A 21,274-nucleotide genomic window follows, 5' to 3' on the forward strand; every position below is an offset into this window, starting at 1 on the left:
GAAGAGTGGAACGTCAACAATAATGAAAGTTTAGACCAAACAGAGGCAGCATACCTCTACGACGTGACTTTATTCATGACAGGCAACCACCATCTCCCTTACTGCTAGCTGTCGGGCAGGCGAACAGTGAGTACAGGACTGTCCACTTGTCTGAAATGTCATTATGAATTAATACTTTTTACCCAGACTTTTACACATCTTGGACATTTACGCGGTCACTGAGAGGTTCACCCTAAAGTAAAGGGTAGGCCTAAATGCATTTTCCTTTGCAATTTGCGGGTTGTACTGTTGAATCATGAGAATAGACAGCATCCCCAGGTAATGTAATAACACAATGTTCCGGTAATGTTCTTAGGGACTGTCCCGGGATCACGCTTCACATTTCCCGAAAAAAACGTGACAAGACCTGGGAAATTACAACATTTTCCCCCAATGTCGCACTAATGCAATTCCACAAAATACACAACATGCACAGCAGCAGATTGGCAAAAAATAAAATAGCACATTATCCAAACAGATTGTTGCATGGAACCTAGCATATTTACTTCAAACAAAGTCACCATAAATTCAAAGCAAACACATAATTGACACTGTCAGACTGCACACGAGCCCCGAATGCAGTTTAGAGTTCTCATCAGAATTGAAAATTTGATCCTGGTCCGACCCAAGCCTGGTGAGCTGAAGCGTGAGCCCAGGCCTAGTCCGACATCACAAAAATGAAATGAGCCCGAACCCGAAAAAAAGCCTGATTTCTAGAAAACAGTAGGCTATATTGATTTAAACTGGTGTTGAGAACAACGCGGCGGAGGCGGGCGGCAGTGGAGTGAGGACATGAGGAAACAGTGATTGGGCCTAGAAAAAGCGCAGATAGAGGAAAAATATTGGAATAAAGTAATGCAATTGAAGGCTTGTATCAAATTCTTGCTTATACTGAAACTCCCAACGTCATATCCAACCGTTATACTAATTTAAAGCAATACTCGTGTGTGGTCACCTATATTATCATTTAAGCACAGTTTTGATTGGGACAGCGCCATCACGCTGCTTTGAGACAAGCGTGGGGGACTCGTCGAGATAAATCAATCAATGTCAGATTTTACTTTTCACTGAATCTCAGTTTGGTAACAATTAGGCTGGGGAAATGTTCGCTAAATTGAGGTGATTGCTCATTATCATCTTTATTCTAGTTTGCTCATATATTAGCTGATCAGAACATTTTGCTAGCATGTTATACCTGTGGATTTTGCTCTTCATTCGTGTAGTAGCCTGTCTTACTCCCGATCAAAAGCCTGTGACTTTCAATCAATGTGATTTTGTATATTTGGTTAATTGATCTCTGGCTGGACAAGTGGAAGTGGTAGCTCATTTATTCGTTTGCTCATCTATCACTGATCAGAAACATTTAGCGTGCAATAATGTAGACTAAATCAAGTGTATTATTTATCTATTGACTCACGTAGTAGTCTTATATAGCCTTATATAGAGCCTAGGCTAATTTCCTATCGTCCCAATCCCACTGAAACCCAAAATCCTGATTCCTGTCTCACATGGAAATTCCTAACTTTATTCTGTAATCCATTATTAAAGCACGTCTGGCCTATGCATGTAAAAATACCGCTATAACATTTCCCCCGCTTCTCTGCAGTCTCTTATTGCTGTCCATATGAGAGCGTCGGTAGAGAATGCGTGATCAACAAATGGTATGAGAGTACATATGGATTATTATTTTTTAAACAGAGTTGGTCCCCGTTAAGATACATTGATATTTAAACAATTTCCTCTTTTCATCTCTCCGTTATTCATGAGCTGATCTGTTATCTGTATAATCGTCAACTCAATTTTGCCAAATCTGAGATATTCTGTCATTTGATAGTTATCTATCAAGCTTAGCAACTTTGGTCATTTGGCTTTTGTTTGACTGCCGTTACAAAGTTTGTATGATTCGACAACACTACAGCCTACTCGGGGTGCGCTCTGTGCATCCTGAGCGCGCTTTGTGTCGAGATAGCCTACTGATGAAATGCGCTGAATTAATTGAGAAAATTGATGATGCTCTGAATTTATGAACGGCCTGTTTCGCAATTCACAACAATGTCATTGGCAATCAAAGTTACTCTATCATTACTACATATCAGTTTCACTTGCTGTGAAACCTTTGCATAGTGGCGCAGCCAAGCCGGCAATGTGGTGCAGCAACAATCTTATTTTGGGAGAACCCTGGCATAGTGACCATATCTTGGTTTTAAACGCTTTAAATTGGCGGTATTTCCCGGGACTCTCTGGATAAATAGGAATTATTCCCGGTATTGAAACTTGGTAGATTTTCGGGAAAATAGTCATCCCTACTGGACACCTTCTTGCAACGTCAGGCAAATGTTTTATACAAACATTGTATAATAATCAGCACAACTGGACAGTGTTTGTGAAAATGTGTGTTTGTGAACATTTGCTGCCAGCAAACGAATGTTCTGGACATTTTCACAGAACCAATGTTAGTTTGCTGGGTTATTTATTATATACAGTGCATTCGGAAAATATTCAGACCCCTTGACTGTTTCCACATTTTGTTACGTTACAGCCTTATTCTAAAATTGATTAAATTCAATTTGTTCCTCATCAATCTACACACAATACCCTATAATGACAAAGCAAAAACAGATTTTATAAATGTTTGCAAATGTATTAAAAATAAAAACAGAAATACCTTATTTACATAAGTATTCAGACCATTTGCTATGAGAAATTGAGCTCAGGTGCATCCTGTTTCCATTGATCATCCTTGGGATGTTTCTACAACTTGATTGGAGTCCACCTGTGGTAAATTCAATTGATTGGAAAGGCACACACCTGTCTATATAATGTCCCACAGTTGACAGTGCATGTCAGAGCAAAAACCAAGCCATGGGGTTGAAGGAATGTCCGTAAAGCTCCGAGACAGGATTGTGTCGAGGCACAGCTCTGGGGAAGGATTGAAGATCCCCAAGAACACAGTGGCCTCCATCATTCTTAAATGGAAGAAGTTTGGAACCCCCAAGACTCTTCCTAGAGCTGGCCGCCCGGCCAAACTGAGCAATCGGAGAAGAAGGGCCTTGGTCAGGGAGGTGACCAAGAACCCAATGGTCACTCAGACAGAGATCCAGAGTTCATCTATGGAGATGGGAGAAACTTTCAGAAGGACAACCATCTCTGCAGCACTCCACCAATCAGGCCTTTATGGTAGAGTGGCCAGATGGAAGCCACTCCTCAGTAAAAAGCACATGACAGCCTGCTTGGAGTTTGCCAAAAGGCACCCAAATGACTCTCAGACCATGAGAAAGAAGATGCTCTGGTCTGATGAAACCAAGATTGAACTCTTTGGCCTGAATGCCAAGCGTCATGTCTGGAGGAAACCAGGCATCGCTCATCAACTGGCCAATACCATCCCTACGGTGAAGCATGGTGGTGGCAGCATCATGCTGTGGGGATGTTTTTCAGCGGCAGGGACTGGGAGACTAGTCAGGACCTCAGACTGGGGCGAAGGTTCACCTTCCAACAGGACAACGACCCCAAGTACACAGCCAAAACAACGCAGGAGTGGCTTCGGGACAAGCCTCCGAATGTCCTTGAGTGGCCCAGCCAGAGCCCGGACTTGAACCCGATGAAACATCTCTGGAGAGACCTGAAAATAGCTGTGCAGCTACGCTCCCCATCCAACCTGACAGAGCTTGAGAGGATCTGCAGAGAAGAATGGGCGAAACTCCCCAAATACAGGTGTGCCGAGCTTGTAGCGTCATACTCAAGAAGACTTGAGGCTGTAATCGCTGCCAAAGGTGCTTCAACAAAGTACTGAGTAAAGGGTCTGAATACTTATGTAAATGTGATATTTCAGTTGTTTTTTTATATATGTTTTGCAAAAATGTCTAAAAACATTATGGGGTCTTGTGTGTAGATTGATGAGGGGGAACAATTATTTAATCCATTTTAAAATAAGGCTGTAACGTAACAAAATGTGAAATAAAGTTGAGACGTCTGAATACTTTCCGGATCTACTGTATGTGTGTGTAATTATATTTCACATCATAATATTATTGTGTGTGTGTGTGTGTGTGTGTGTGTGTGTGTGTGTGTGTGTGTGTGTGTGTGTGTGTGTGTGTGTGTGTGTTCACCGTGCATTGGAAGAATTGTACATCCAACGTGAAAAGTTATGGAGTTTGCGTTGCGAATTATTCGGATGAAATGTGTCCATATATTGGAATTTTAGTGCCACCTTTTAGTTGTAACTGTGGATGCTACATTGGTATATGGCTGAGCTGAGTTGAGCAGTGTGTTATTTTGTCAGATGATATGAAATATCCTGCCATTGGAGGCTATCGCTTGGCTACATTGGTATTTACATTTGGTGAAAATTGTTTGTCAATTTTGGTTAATAGCATATGTCACTCTGGTTGTTGGAGCTATCTGTTGTATGGTGAACTTGGGCTTCAATGTTTATTTGCGAATAAATCGGGCTTTGATAATAGCCATTGCCTACAAAGCCACCAACCTCAACGCACGTCACTGGCATAGCATATACAGGTACATGGACTTCATGTTCCCTGGACATGTTCGCCTACATGTATGTAATGTTTAGCTTTTAACTAGGATTCAGACACACACACAAACACACACCCACTAAAAGAGTTGAGGTTTGAGAGCTGCCAGCCTAATCATAAAAGAGTCTTTGTATGTCCATGTGCCTGGACTATCAGCTCTACTCCAAGCTTTAGCCATGTTTATTCATTCTGTGTGTTACCTCTGGTTAACATCAGTGCAATGAAAACGGGGAAGAGGAAACATAAATGGAAATGTACTGCATTGTGTAAAATGAAAATGCAGTATAACCACATGTTAAACCTAAACCACATTATAAATCGGGTACTTTGGGTCCTGGATGCTGATTGGCTGAAACAGCATTTCAGCCATGTGTATATCAGACAATATATTATGGGTATGATGCAAAAATACCTGTTTACTGATCTATTTAGGTTGGTCTCCAGTTTATAATAGCAATAAGGCACCACAGGGGTTTGTGGTATGGCCAATATACCCCTCAGACCTTATTGCTTTAATTATAGCACATCTATAGAAGGAAAGACACCACATAGAATCACAGACTATATGTTTATCACACTAAAGAGCACAGGTAATATGTCTGCCTTTGAAAATAGGTATTCTGGTCTCAATGGGACCTGGTTAAATACATTTTAAATAAATAACTATTACAGTGTTGGATGTACTTACAGCACTCAATAGGATGGGAGGCGGTTTGCAGTGAGATGTGTTGCCCATTAGGTTGGGGTATATGCACACGGAACACTAGACGCACACGAGTGTTCTTCCGTCCGATGTCCGTCTCGCCTTTCCTTAGCTCAATGTCAGCATTCCTGAGCTTCAGGATCCCAGCACAGTCGATTCTGTGAGAAACACACAAATAGGAGAATTAACTACTGTAAACCCTGTACAGGTACGCATGTGTTGCATTATGATTATAACTGATATGGTTAATGAGATCAGACCTGGGTTCAATTAGTATGAGTTTTATTTCAAAAACTTGATTGAGCATGCCTTGCACAATGGAACCAATGGAATATTCCCATCAGTGCAAATCCATCCCGCCCATCTGGTGGCACTGGAGACAGGCTCAGTAAACAGGCTCAACGAGTTTAAAAGAAAACAAATACCGTTTGAACCGAAGTCTGCAAAGGACACTGCTCCGTATGAGTGGTGTTTGGCATTAATCACTACTGTAGCTACTCTCACATTGCTTTCATGTCGTTCTTGGGCTCCAGAGGGATCTCCAGGACTTTGGTGGAGTTGATGATCTTCTCGTAGCTGGTGGTGGTGACCGTCTTGCCCGTGATGCGGTGAACCTGGTAGAAGGCGTGGGGCTTCAGGATCCTCTCATCTGCTGTCCCGATGAAGATCTGCAGGCCCAGTGGCTCCTTTCCCCTGTAGCCATGCAACTGGAAGAAACACCAGAGGAAACTCCACTAAAAAATTGTTTTTACATGAAGTCAAGATGTTCACACTTTTCATAATGCGTAATTTTTCAAGTTTCTATTCTGCCTGTTCCACCCCTCCCCCCTTATATATGCCCATTGGTAGGTAACCAGTGTTTCATTGCATAGTTGAATTTATATAATGATTGGTATTTGTCATTATTTTGCCTATAGGGTCATTCAATTTCATTTCAGCAAGCTATGACACCCATCATCTCAGATTGTCCTGAAATGGTTTCTGTAGTTAGAAATAAATACATTTTGTTGAAAGACAATTTGCATCCAGATTGGCCATTTCAATTTATCAATTCATATAATATTCAATAAATATAAAACCCAACATCCGATTTGAACCAAAACTCTTCTTAAAAATGATTTTTAAAAATGACCTGAGGAATCCACCCCAATGTCCAGTATACAGTATCAGTTATCTATGTTTGACAAGTAGTATGAAGCCGCGGCTTGGAGTATTGTTTATTCATACTATGTAATGTATTCTCAGTGAATTTTGTGATATCTTTTTCCCCTGTTCAGGGATATCAGCCATTGAAGTAGCTCACATTTCCCCCATAAATGAGTGTGAATGCCAGGTTTTGCCCAAAAGATGATGCTGTTCCTTCTACTGCCACACCCTTTTATCAAATTCAGCTGGTTTCTTGTGTTTACTAAATGGATCACAATATTTATGTTGCAACTTTGAGTAGAAAACCAATAGCAATTCAGTTGGTCCTTCTCTTAGGCTTAATCTGTGTCCAGGAAACAGACCCTGTGTGTGTGGTTTATTCCCATCCAAAAAAGTCTGGATTAGACCATTCCTGTTGAACAAGCAAACGATTAGGCTACAGCAGTGCTAATGGTTTCAATGTTATGTTCTCTAGCTAAGGGTCTTCAATGTTAAAATTCCCAAACACACACTGTATGGTTTTTTGCAAAGGTAACGGAATTGGGTTGGATTTAATGGTAAAGATGTTTTCTAATAATTTTATTGACTGCCATGCAATGGTTTAGAATTGTATTATTTTATTAGGATTGTCACAACAGTCACTAGCTAATTTCTCCATAAAAAAATGGGGCTTGTAGGAAAAGTCTTCATATGAGAATTTCACCATAGGGATAGCCCTCTCAGAGAGCTGCTATTTGTTGGACTATTCAAGGAGAGTTGGATGAGGCATTAGTTGCTAAGAGAAGGACAAACTGAACTGCTTTCATGGAGGACTGGCTTAGTAGCTTAGTGGTTAAGAGTTAAGAGCATGCCAGTAACTGAAAGGTCGCTGGTTCTAATCCCCGAGCCGACTAGGTGAAAAATCTGTCGATGTGCCCTTGAGCAAGGCACTTAAACCTAATTGCTCATGTAAGTCGCTCTGGATAAGAGCGTCTGCTAAATGACTAAAATGTAAACACAAGAGACCAGAAAAAGGGATAATAGGGTGGCAGTAGCATGAATAGCGGCCTCTAGTGGGCAAAACCTGGTACTTTCACACTAATTTACTTTTCTTTTTTTTTTTCTTTTTTTTTTTGTCATTTAGCAGACGCTCTTATCCAGAGCGACTTACAGTTAGTGCATACATTTTTCATACTGGGGGAAAATGCAAGCTACTTCAATGGCTAATTTCTCTGAACAGGGGAAAAATCCCCATCAAATTCACAGAGCATACAAAACATAGTATGATTAAACTGTACTCCAAGACGCAGCGTCATACTACTTGTCAAACATAGAGAACTGATACTGTATACTGGCCATTTGGGTGGGCTTGGTGTGGGGTTTTGGGGTGTCTGTTGGTGGCTTTTGAACATTTATTTGGATTTCTCAAGCCTTAATCATTGTTAAGAAGAGGTTTGGTCAAAATCAGATGTTGGGTACTATATTTATTGAATATTATATTAATCCTATACATTTAAATTGACAATTTGGGGCCAATCAATTAGCTTAATTTCTCAGAGTTCAAATTATCTTTCACCAAAATAATGTTGCAGGCATGCTCATATTATCTGTTATCTCGAAACAATCTGAGATGGTGGGTGTCGAAATCCTCTTTCTTTAGCTTTTTGAGGTGGAATGACTCTATAACTATGTCTTCTTTGACGGTTTTCTGCTAACAGCTTTGGCTAAACATAAAGCTAACCCCCTGGTAGGATACCTTAGCCTGGTGTAGCCTGGTGGGCTCCCGTGTGGCTCAGTTGGTAGAGCATGGCATTTGCAACACCACGGTTGTGGGTTTGATTCCCATGTGGGACCAGTACAAAATATATATAAAAAATGAAAATGTATGCACTTGCTCTGGATAAGAGCGTCTTCTAAATGACTAAAATGTAGATGCTAGCTTAGCAGACACACTCACTGCTGGAAACATTAGTGTCCTCAACCTTGAATATCAGCCAGCAGCTGTTTGTTCTAAAGTAGCCGTCTTTGGAATTCAAAAGAACTCCATAGGAATCACTATCATTCATTGGCACGCTTATTAGAATGTGACTGCCAAAGCCTTAGTTTGGCCACATGTGCCACGGATACCTTCAAGACAAAAGAAAGACTAGGTCTACGTTAATTCCAGTACTTCTACAGTGGAGTGGTCTGGAGAATTGGATGTGGCCGCATACTAAATGTTTATAACATGATGGGAAACGCCTAATCATAAATATTCATCAAAATCATTGCATACAACTGCAAAGTAGGCGTAGTTGTCGCCAATATTCAGTTAAATAATCAAAGTATGCTTGCAACCTTGTCAGGCGTCTACACTTTACATAGTTTTCTTATCTCACCACTAAAACCCTCTGTCTGTCTCTCACACACACACACAACATTTTCAAGCTCATGATTTTTCAGACAGATAGTTTTATTTGCAAGTTCACGCTTTGTGGTTTTTACATGCTTCCTTCCGAGGTAGTCTCTGGTCTCTCCACTAATCTACGTTTGTTTGTCTCTCTCTGTGTGTGTGTGTGTGTGTGTGTGTGTGTGTGCGTGGATGATACTTTAACAGATACTTTTATTTTCAAGTTCACGCTTTGTGGTTTCTGCATGCTTAATTGTGAGATAGTCTCTGGTCTCTCCACTAATCTCGTGTGTGTGTGTGTGTGTGTGTGTGTGTGTGTGTGTGTGTGTGTGTGTGTGTGTGTGTGTGTGTGTGTGTGTGTGTGAGTTTTACGACAGCCGAACAGGTGAGAAGAGTATAGTGAGGGGGCAGGGTTTGGCTGAAAGAGGCACGGCAGAGATCACATCTCATCTAATTTCCTTGTTGCTCAGACAGACAGACAGCCACAGCAGAGAAACAGACGTGGAGGGACTGACTGAGAGAAAGAGGCACATCCTAGGAAGCTGAGTAGCCTACAGCATAGTGTGCGGTTCCTCTCTAAAGTCAAGTGAGAATTACAAATATTCACATTCACTGTTGTAGAACAGAGCTTTTTCACTGGTGGAACTCCTTACAACTGTTGAATGTAAGCAAAAACTAGAGTGGTGTTGAACACAGCTAGCTGAGTCTGACACAATGAGTAAAATAAAGGAAGTCTATAAGAGAACAGGCCATCTGAGAAGCCGGTTGCCATGGTTGCAGTGAGTGAGTCAGAGCGAGTGGGACTAGGAAAATTAAAGTGGAGGGAGTTCAGAGTCTGGGACTGAGAGGGAGTAGTTTGGCCGTGCCTAGCCAGCCACGTGATCGGACGACACCAGGCACAGCTCACTGACCTCAGCGAGAGCCAGAAAATGGAAAGTGAGAAATGCTTAATTTCTACCCGGCCAGGTTCTGACTATCAACAACAACAAGTAAGCTTTCAAGACGTTGCCTTGGAAACATTAAAATATGAACTGAAAGTTCTATTCCCTACTTAACATATACGAAACGAAGTGGAAATGCCTTCTATTAAGTTCAGCTTAGATTGAACATGTAAAGAAGTGATACTAGCTCAATACAGCATGTATAACAAAACTTAACATTTCTGTTTTTTATATGTTCATATGAGTATGCCTGACTAAAGCTCACCACTCCTGTCTCCAGTGATCACTGGAGTCATGGGACCTGTGTGTATATAGCCAAAAAAACTGAAATCTGCTTGTGGTTAAAACATTGGGCTGTGAGGGGCAACGCAGTGGTGTATTTTTTTGAAAGAAGACAAGCGTTCTCATGACACTTGGTTTGAAACAATTAACACAAAAGCTGTTGCTCATAGTAAATGAAGGCAAAAACAATAATCTGCAAGGGGTTTACTGTAGTAATGGCTGGAATTCAAGTCTGGGAGTTGACTTGAGGAAACAGTAGCTGCCATGCGTAAGATATCAGTGCACATTATACCTCATTTCAGTGAGTTTGGCAGGCTGCTAGGAAGAAGAGCGAGGAGGAGGGAGAGAGATAGGGAGAGATAGAGCGAGAAAGGGAGAGATAGAGAGAGAAAGGATGAGGTAAAGAACATATACTGTAGAACATACACAGTAACACACAGTAGTCATTTTCCTAAGCCAGGCCCTGGGGTAGTAGTAGCACAGCTGTGTATTGACTAGGAAATACCATTACACGCAACAGGCCTTTCTATTAGGGCTGTCCTACACTAAAAGGGGCTACCTAGAACCATAAAGGTTTCTTCGCCTGTCCCTGTAGGATAACTCTTTTTAGTTCCAGGAAATGTATTATCCTTTTTGGTTCAAGATAGATTCCTTTCACCAAAGGGTTCTTAAAAGGTTATTTGAGGGTTCTTCATTTGGTGAAAAGATTCTACCTAGAACCAAAAAAGATTTCCATAAATCAACTCATTTTCTAAGAGTGATACAGAGCCATTCCACTGGGCACATACTGGTTGAATCAACGTTGTTTCCATGTCATTTCAATGAAATGACATTGAACCAAAGTGGAACAGACGTTGAATTGAAGTCTGTGCCCAGTGGGATGCAGCATACCTGGACGACAGGATGACCACCAGTGGGGGTTTTGACCGCACCTCTGCTCCCCTCTGTCTCATAGTGGGCTCGGTGGTGGGGCTTGGGCTGCACGTCAACGTGGAGCTTGTACTGGTCTGTACAGCTGGGGACAGGCCATTCCAGAGGGGGCAGAGAAGACACTGGGATGCTACAGGAAAAAGTGTTAATTTGTCTTGTGCAATGATTAGGCTAGCTAAATTGTGGGTCCTAATGGGTCATGAAAGCTTGGTCATATAAGTCATGTAATACAATGTAATAAACAGATTAACAACTAAATCAGATTCATAATAAAACTGCACGATACACCTATACAGTACAGGTTTCCTACACCATTCACCTGCAGAGGTTGGGGACCAGCTGCTTGGTCCAGATGGGAGGGATCACAAAGAAGGATTCGGCCCCAGTTTTATTCTTAGCATCTTGCTCACAGGACACCAGGTAGTTGACCTCCCTGTGGTTCTCTGGGTAGAAGGCATACGCCTGGTTGGCCGTCTTCACTATCTTGGTGGGGACTAGACCAGGCTGGACAGTGCCGTAGCCGTTCATAGCCTCAGCCAGACTGTTGGGGGTCCCGTAGTGGGCCCCTGCGTTCTGTTGGGGGTGCTCCTCGTGGCCCCTATGGGGGGAGGGACTGCGGGAGCGGATCCCGGTGACCAGGCTGGGGTTCCTGTACATGTCGTAGGTGCGTTTTCCCTGTGGGGAAGCGGAGCGGGATCCTGGCCTGAGGGATGGAGAGGGCGAGCGGGGGCCGAGGCAGCCCTCCTCGGTGTGGGGGGAGGTGCCTGGGGAGGTGCGGGGGGAGCCGGTGTGGATGTTCTGGAAGCGGGGGCAGAGGTCCCCGGCCCCGGTCTGGCCACTACTAGGGGACACGCAGGGGGAGGCCCAGGGGGAGTAGCTCTCCGAGTGCCAACTGGTGGAGGAGTTGCTGGAGGCCGGGCTCAAGCACTGGGGCTCACGGTAGGCCAGGCTGTCGTGGCCCGGGACGGTCAGGGTGGGCCGGGGGCTGATGTTCAGAGTGTGGTTCTGCAGGGAGTCTCGTCCATGGCTGTAGTGCTCACGCGACGGTGTGATCTCGATCCTGGGGCTCAGGGCGATACCCCCAGGCCTAGAGTGGTCCAGGTAGTTTTTGGCCTCCAGGTGCTCATAGCCAGAGAGGCACTCTGGGTTGTGCTCGCTACACTTAATGCTGTAGGGGGAAGCCTCCTCCAGGGTGTAGGCCAGACCAGATGCAGGGCTGAGGACTCTCTGTGAGGAGAGATTTGGCTCATCTACAGAGGGAGGTAGGGAACAAGGAAGAGAAAACACATGAAAGTACAACAAAAAATATAATTTATAAAAGGGACTGTAAAATAATTTCTCACTAAAGATATTCACTTTCCTCAAAAATCTCACATCTTACAAAATGTCCATGTTTTCAATACACATTTAATTGAAATTATGTGTTTATTGAATTAATCAAATAACCATTTCAAATAACCATATTGTTAAATCATTTTTATTCAATCCCTTTGATCAGTTTGATTAACAATCATAGAAAACAAAAGGCTTAGATTTGGGAAAATTACAAATTCATGTTTGATCAAAACCACTCAAAACCACACCCATCATTATCATATTTCCCAGCATGCTCTGTTGCAGGTTGATTTTCAGAATTGTTTGTTTCAATACCTGTGTTTTTGCATGTACATTGATTGGTTGATTCATCTTATGCTACACAAACATAAATAACATACATTTTTCTAAACCAATCCAATCTGTTAATAGTTTGACTTATTGCACCCGTTGCTGAGATGGCTGTTCCAATTAATATGACTTATGTAGTCTCAAACCAAACTTTCCTATCTGGGCAGTCATTCTCAATGCATGTTGCAGCCGATTGATAGTTCCAAAAACAGGTGGCTGGTGGCTCCTTAATTGGGGAGGATGGGTTCAATGTAATGGCTGGAATGGAATAAATGGAAATGTATCAAACACATACCCACTGGGCAAAAATTAAACGTTGTTTCCATGTAATTTCAACCAAAACAATCAACGTGATGATGTTGAATCAACATGGAAAACTGATTGGATTTGAAAAAAAGTCATCAACGTAAGGGAATTTCATATTTTTCCCCCCTAACTTTTAACCTAAATCCAATGACAGTGACATTTCTTATTGATTTCACGTTGAATTCACGTTAGTTGAAAACTCAACCAAATGTAAATCAAAACTAGATGTTGACTGACGCCTGTGCCCAGTGGGTAGTTTCCATGTGCTTGATCCCATTCCATTTATTCCATTCCAGCCATTATTATGAGCCGTCCTCCCACAACAGGCTCCTGTGGTTGCAATTGTTGGATATCTTCACTCTGGCTGGTTTCCAATAATGTGACTTGCGAAGTGATGTGGCCTGTAAAGTAGTGATGGGAAGTTTGGCTCTTTTTATTGACTCTGATCTTTTCAACTCGTTCAGTCAAAAGATCAAATCTTTCAACTCATTTTGTTCATTTGATTCAGTAATGCCCAGATCACGCAGGACCCCCTACCGGTGAACGGTGAACTAAAAACTAGAAAGAATCATGATTCTACAAGCCTCTCGCTCACCATAAGGGGCTTATTGGAGCAGTAATTTGTGGCTATTGGAGCGGTAATTTGTGGCTGAGACTGTGTGCTTCAAACAATGTACATTTGTGATTGCTAACCACTGGACACACCACGTAATTTCAGCGTGGAGAATTGGGTCATATTTGGTTGATATGTTGATCAATGAGATTCCAACCTCAAAAAGACAGTCAAAAGTTTGTTAAATTCCCAATGCTTTCAACCATCTAAAAGCACAACCAAATTCCAATTGAAAATCAATGTCTGATTTTTGGTTTAGTTGTTACCTAAATGTGATATCACTGTGCTTTCAAAAATTGTTTTAATGGGAATACAATGTCAGATATTTTGTTTATTTATACAACAACTTAATGTGTTTTCACTGTGCTTCATCTACTAGCACAACCAAATTACCTGGATTGATTATTTAAGTACATGGTGCAAGTGGTCAATACCGTTTGAGATTCTGTGCAGATTGTTTTATCAGTTGTGAAGATCTCCACAGACCTGCGACATTTCCATGCTATCTTTAACATGCACGGTTTCTATTATTACATAAGAAGACATTTATTGTTACAGTAACCTCAAAATGTGTCCAGGGATGTGTTACTCATTTTAAAGCTGAATAAATACTGTAAGACTTTAGGCTATTTACTGTATTACAAAAGTAATATTGAATTGGTGTTTTGTTGACAACGCAACCAAATATCAACATTTAAAGAAGATGTATCTACTGCTTGGAAAGTTTTATCTGAGCCACTGGCTTAATCCTATTCTTTAACTTTTATTTTAGGTTGAGATGGTTCTGAATCCAAACGTATCATTTATTGACTGGTCAACACGTTAATAGTTCACTGAGCAAAAACTGGTTGAATCAATGTTGTTTCCACGTCATTTCTATCAAAAAAATCTATTTGATGACATTGAATCAATGTGGAAAACTGATTGGATTTGCAAAAAGTCATTAACGTAAGGTCATTTCATATTTAACCTACAGTGCTATGAAAAAGTATTTGCCCCCTTTCTAATTTTCTTTACTTTTGCATATTTGTGATACTGAATGTTATCAGATCTTCAACCAAAACCTAATATTATATAACAAAACAAGGCTATGCCATTGCGTAGGCTTCTACAAGCAAGTGCCACTGCTGAGGTTACTGTCCCTTTTTTAAAGATTGTGTTCCACAATATATTATAATCAGTTGATATTACAGTTTCAATAAATCAATCTTATGCCTGGAATTCATTGCGGCCAGCAGGTCAAACAAAAGACTAAAATTAACGAGTCACTCAGCAAAAAGAATCAAGATTCTAGAGTCAGTAAAAATAGTTGTTCAAAAAAATGAATCGTTCGCGACCTGCACATCACTACTGTAAACCAGTAGTGAAACTTGAACCAGGAGTTTCAGACCACTGTGTTAGGACGCACAGTGAGGGGAAAAAGTATTTGATCCCCTGCTGATTTTGTACGTTTGCTCACTGACAAAGAAATGATCAGTCTATAATTTTAATGATGGGTTTATTTGAACAGTGAGAGACAGAATAACAAAAAAATAATCCAGAAAAACGCATGTCAAAAATTTTATACATTGATTTGCATTTTAATGAGGGAAATAAGTATTTGACCCCTCTGCAAAACATGACTTAGTAATGGTGGCAAAACCCTTGTTGGCAATCACAGAGGTCAGACGTTTCTTGTAGTTGGCCACCAGGTTTGCACACATCTCAGGAGGGATTTTGTCCCACTCCTCTTTGCAGATCTTCTCCAAGTCATTAAGGTTTCAAGGCTGACGTTTGGCAACTCAAACCTTCAGCTCCCTCCACAGATTTTCTATGGGATTAAGGTCTGGAGACTGGCTAGGCCACTCCAGGACCTTAATGTGCTTCTTCTTGAGCCACTCCTTTGTTGCCTTGGCCTTGTGTTTTGGGTCATTGTCATGCTGGAATACCCATCCACGACCCATTTTCAATGCCCTGGCTGAGGGAAGGAGGTTCTCACCCAAGATTTGACGTCCCTTTGATGCGGTGAAGTTGTCCTGTTCCCTTAGCAGAAAAACACCCCCAAAGCATAATGTTTCCACCTCCATGTTTGACGGTGGGGATGGTGTTCTTTGGGTCATAGGCAGCATTCCTCCTCCTCCAAACACGGCGAGTTGAGTTGATGCCAAAGAGCTCCATTTTGGTCTCATCTGACCACAACACTTTCACCCAGTTCTCCTCTGAATCATTCAGATGTTCATTGGCAAACTTCAGACGGGCATGTATATGTGCTTTCTTGAGCAGGGGGACCTTGCGGGCGCTGCAGGATTTCAGTCCTTCACGGTGTAGTGTGTTACCAATTGTTTTCTTGGTGACTATGGTCCCAGCTGCCTTGAGATCATTGACAAGATCCTCCCGTGTAGTTCTGGGCTGATTCCTCACCGTTCTCATGATCATTGCAACTCCACGAGGTGAGATCTTGCATGGAGCCCCAGGCCGAGGGAGATTGACAGTTATTTTGTGTTTCTTCCATTTGCGAATAATCGCACCAACTGTTGTCACCTTCTCACCAAGCTGCTTGCTGATGGTCTTGTAGCCCATTCCAGCCTTGTGTAGGTCTACAATCTTGTCCCTGACATCCTTGGAGAGCTCTTTGATCTTGGCCATGGTGGAGAGTTTGGAATCTGATTGATTGATTGATTCTGTGGACAGGTGTCTTTTATACAGGTAACAAACTGAGATTAGGAGCACTCCCTTTAAGAGTGTGCTCCTAGACACCTGGGAGCCAGAAATCTTTCTGATTGAGAGGGGGTCAAATACTTATTTCCCTCATTAAAATGCAAATCAATTTATAACATTTTTGACATGCGTTTTATTGGATTTTTGTTGTTGTTATTCTGTCTCTCACTGTTCAAATAAACCTACCATTAAAATGATAGACTGATCATTTCTTTGTCAGTGGGCAAACGTACAAAATCAGCAGGGATCAAATACTTTTTTCCCTCACTGTAGCTAGGCCCTCAAAGAAAGGCCATATGTAATGTAGCTAGGCCCTCAAAGAAAGGCCATATGTAATGTAGCTAGGCCGTCAAAGAAAGGCCATATGTAATGTATTGTCATAAAGAGTTTAATTGTAAAGATAACATATTCACTTAGACACTCACTTGGTAATGCTACAGGACTGAAAGCCATTGTCTCTGTTGCTAACAAATACAGTCATAGGTGGTAAGTACAATTCACTCAAAAGGCAAGGCACACTGGGAAATATGCAAATAAGGTCAAATAAATTCTGAAGTTGAATTGTATGGTCACTCAACCTAAAATTATAAGTAGATTGACCATACAATTCAACTTGAGAATGTATGTTGGTTCAGCTATATGTCCAAATGTTGAGCCAACTCACAATCCTGTTGCAGCTGGTTGCCTTACAATTTAATCAACATCTTATTTTACAGTGTGATTATACAATGTATACAAACATGCATAAGAAATACAGGCTCAATCGTATCATTTTTGTCAACGTTTTTATTTATTTTTAGTAATGTTTACTAGAACCACACTACCGGTCAAAAGTTTTGGAACACCTACACATTCAAGGGTTTTTATAAATTTTTAGTACTTTCTACATTGTAGAATAATAGTGAAGACTTCAAAACTATGAAATAACACATATGGAATCATGTAGTAACCCAAAAAGTGTTAAACAAATCAAAATATATTTTATATTTGAGATTCTTCAAATAGCTACCCTTTGCCTTGATGACAGCTTTGCACACTCTTGGCATTCTCTCAACCAGCTTCACCTGGAATGATTTTCCAACAGTCTTGAAGGAGTTCCCACATATGCTGAGCACTTGTTGGCTGCTTTTCCTTCACTCTGCCGTCCGACTCATCCCAAACCATCTCAATTGGGTTGAGGTCGGGGGATTGTGGAGGCCAGGTCATCTGATGCAGCACTCCATCACTCTCCTTCTTGGTAAAATAGCCCTTACACAGCCTGGAGGTGTGTTGGGTCATTGTCCTGTTAAAAAACAAATGATAGTCCCACTAAGCCCAAACCAGATGGGATGGCGTATCGCTGCAGAATGCTGTAGTAGAGCACGGCGCTTGTAACGCCAAGGTAGTGGGTTCGATACCCGGGACCACCCATACACAAAAATTTATGCACGCATGACTAAGTCGCTTTGGATAAAAGCGTCTGCTAAATGGCATATTATATTATTATGCTGGTTAAGTGCGCCTTGAATTCTAAATAAATCACTGACAGTGTCACCAGCAAAGCACCCCCACACCATAACACCTCCTCCTCCATGCTTTACGGTGGGAAATACACATGCAGAGATCATCCGTTCACCCACACTGTGTCTCACAAAGACACAGCGGTTGGAACCAAAAATCTCAAATTTGGACTCCAGACCAAAGGACAAATTTCCACCGGTCTAATGTCCATTGCTCATGTTTCTTGGCCCAAGCATGTCTCTTCTTCTTATTGGTGTTCTTTAGTAGTGGTTTCATGAAAGCCTGATTCACACAGTCTCCTCTGAACAGTTGATGTTGACATGTGTCTGTTACTTGAACTCTGTGAAGCATTTATTTGGGCTGCAATTTCTGAGGCTGGTAACACTAATGAACTTATCCTCTGCAGCAGAGGTAACTCTGGGTCTTCCATTCCTGTGGTGGTCCTCATGAGAGCCAGTTTCATCATAGCGCTTGATGGTTTTTGCGACTGCACTTGAAGAAACTTTAAAAGTTCTTGACATTTTCCGAATTGACTTACATTCATGTCTTAAAGTAATGATGGACTGACGTTTCTCTTTGCTTATTTGAGCTGTTCTTGCCATAATATGGACTTGGTCTTTTACCAAATAGGGCTTTCTTCTGTATACCACCCCTACCATGTCACAACACAACTGATTGGCTCAAACGCATTAAGAAGGCAAGAAATTCCACAAATTGACTTTTAAGAAGGCACACCTGTTAATTGAAATGCATTCCAGGTGACTACCTCATGAAGCTGGTTGAGAGAATGCCAAGAGTGTGCAAAGCTGTCATCAAGGCAAAGGGTGGCTATTTGAATAATTTCAAATATAAAATATATTTTGATTTGTTTAAGACTTTTTTGGTTACTACATGATTCCATATGTGTTCTTTCATAGTTTTGATGTCTTCACTATTATTCTACAATGTAGAAAATAATACAAATAAAGAAAAACCCTTGAATGAGTAGGTGTTCTAAAACTTTTGACAGGTAGTGTAGAAGTGGAAGGAAAATAACATTCTGTCAAAATTACTTCCTGTCTATTTGTTTTCAATGACGACATTGAATTAAACGTTTTTGAGAGAAGAACATAGTGTAAGAAGTAATTTTCGTCATTAAAGTACTAAAACGCATATAAGCGCGTGGGAGACTTGACAAACCTTGATGTTCCCCGGGAATGTTGTGGCAAGGTGGTTCGTATTCAAACAGGTAATCAAACTCCAACTCATCTTGGCAGTTCACTTGACTCAGTTCCTCTTCCAACCCTAACTCACTAGGGTATTTTCCGTCGTAAAACGAGCTCATCTGTCTTATTGAATCAGTTTACTTATGATAAAAACAAAAGGAAATATAGATCGTTTGTAGAATCAATGAAGTTACGCTGGCTGTTGTCTTTATCCACTAAGGCCATGCGATGTCAGAGGCGTTGGAGGTGGAGAGGCTATGGGAGACTATTTACTTGCTCGATTGAAACGATGATGCGCCCCTGATGCATCAGTAAAAAGCTTTGAAAAGTACGAGCAGAAACTTAATAGCAGCTAAAGCTTCCTGTTTCAAACTTTAACCGCATGTTGAGATAAGGCGTGTCTATTTTCATAACATAAATAAATACGATGCAAGGTGTCAAAGGCGGTGTGATCATGCCTCCCTATGATCACTGACAGAACAGCTGCAGGTGCACAACTTCATAGTGACGAGTTGCATCAGTAATGTGCTGCTGCCCCCGGGTGTTTGGCACCAAGCAATTACGCATGACATATATAGGCTATGTATCTTACTGTAACTTTGAATTCAAACTGTAAATATATTGTGCCCAAGTAGGCAAGTAGCTATACTGTAGGCTATTATTGTGCACAATATATTTACAGTTTGAATTCAGTTACAGTAAGATACGATAATTGCCATGCGTAGGGGTTTACTGGATGAGCATCAGAGCATTTTCACCCATCAACACAGATGCTGTATCAATGAGTCAATACATAAAATGAATTATGAATTACTTTTTTTCAGTATTTTTATGTTTGTTCACTGGTATGGTCTATATTCTAATGAATAAATTAATACATTAATTACTTTTAAACCCTTTATAAACTACACTGAACAAAAATATAAACGCAACATGCAACAATTTCAAAGATTTTACTGAGTTACAGTTCATATAAGGAAATCAGTCAATTAAAATAAATTCATTAGGCCCTAATCATGGATCTCACATGACTGTTGGTCACAGATACCTTAAAAAAAGGTAGGTGCATGGATCAGAAAACCAGTCAGTGTCTGGTATGACCACCATTTGCCTCATGCAGCGCGACATGTCTCCTTTGCATAGAGTAGATCAGGCTGTTGATTGTGGCCTGTGGAATGTTGTCCCATTCCCCTTCAATGGCTTTGTGAAGTTGCTGGATATTGGCGGGAACTGGAACATCCCAAACATGATCAATGGGTGACATGTCTGGTGAGTATGCAGGCCATGGAAGAACTGGGACATTTTCAGCTTCCAGGAATTGTGTACAGATCCTTGCAACATGGGGTCGTGCATTATCATGCTGAAACATGAGGTGATGGCGGCGGATGAATGGCACAACAATGGGCCTCAGGATCTTGTCACGGCACCTCAAATTGCCATGGATAAAATGCAATTATGTTCGTTGTCCGTAGCTTATGCCTGCCCATACCATAACCCCACCGCCACCATGGGGCACTCTGTTCACAACGTTCACATCAGCAAACCACTCGCCCACACGACGCCATACACGTGCTTATAAGGACAAGGGGAACGGATCCTTGATTAGCACGTCGATCCTTCTCTCAGACGCTTTATGCATATGGGCCCTGATCTAAATTAAATTGAGCGAGCTGGCCTGCTGGTCCTGGATCAGTTTGTGGTTTGGCATGACAATGAACATTGGAGATTGTAAAACAGCACAGAAAGATCTAGCTAGGGCTAGAGAAAAGTTGACAGATTGCCATAATTTAAACCTCAACCTATGCTCCTTCTGTCTAAACAAGTGGAACAAGCTTAAGACCATGTGTAGTTATTACCCCTGCAAACCCTACTGTATCAGCTATAACAACCATTGTATAGTTATAGCATTGTAATAACATATTGTCATAACACCATACCACAATAGCTATATTGTGAACGTTTAGTGGGGGTCCTAATTGCTCCTAACAGGAATACCTGAACAAGAGTACCATGCAAAAATGAAGGTGCACCCTAATAATGCCTTGATAGCAGAAATGTGTCAAATGGCTTTAAAAAAAAAATAGCCTACACATTTTTATAATTTATGACATGAAGGGCCCGATTCAATCAGATCTGCTTTAGCCCAAATCCGCATAGCTGATGTTTTGAAAGTGTGGGAGGTGGAACTGCGTAGAGCTGTCAAATCTACAAGCTACTCCCGCATTATATTGCCATGTCTGCACCGAGTAGCATTGAGAGAAATCCCATGCAGCCTTGTTTATCAGTTCGAACACTGGAATGTGAGATGTAATCTACACATAATTTCATTTAATTATTTTCCATTAGA

General features: G+C 41.4%; 1 protein-coding gene across 2 annotated transcripts in view; it reads right to left on the minus strand.

Annotated features, from left to right (window-relative positions):
* LOC121545782 (nuclear factor of activated T-cells, cytoplasmic 2-like) overlaps positions 1-19,209 on the minus strand; it is a 50,546-nt gene extending 31,337 nt beyond the window's left edge. For both annotated transcript variants that reach the window (XM_041856608.2, XM_041856609.2), the window contains exons 1-5: positions 18,902-19,209; positions 11,261-12,191; positions 10,903-11,071; positions 5,779-5,981; positions 5,260-5,432 (exon numbers count right to left, since the gene is read on the minus strand). In XM_041856608.2, the coding sequence (XP_041712542.2) occupies positions 5,260-5,432; positions 5,779-5,981; positions 10,903-11,071; positions 11,261-12,191; positions 18,902-19,046 (1,621 nt within the window). In that variant the 5' untranslated portion in view covers positions 19,047-19,209. The remainder of the gene's footprint in view (positions 1-5,259; positions 5,433-5,778; positions 5,982-10,902; positions 11,072-11,260; positions 12,192-18,901) is intronic.
* Between the last annotated feature and the right edge of the window lie 2,065 nt (positions 19,210-21,274).

The sequence above is a fragment of the Coregonus clupeaformis genome, chromosome 30, assembly GCF_020615455.1.
Source record: "Coregonus clupeaformis isolate EN_2021a chromosome 30, ASM2061545v1, whole genome shotgun sequence".
Taxonomy (NCBI): Eukaryota; Metazoa; Chordata; class Actinopteri; order Salmoniformes; family Salmonidae; genus Coregonus; species Coregonus clupeaformis.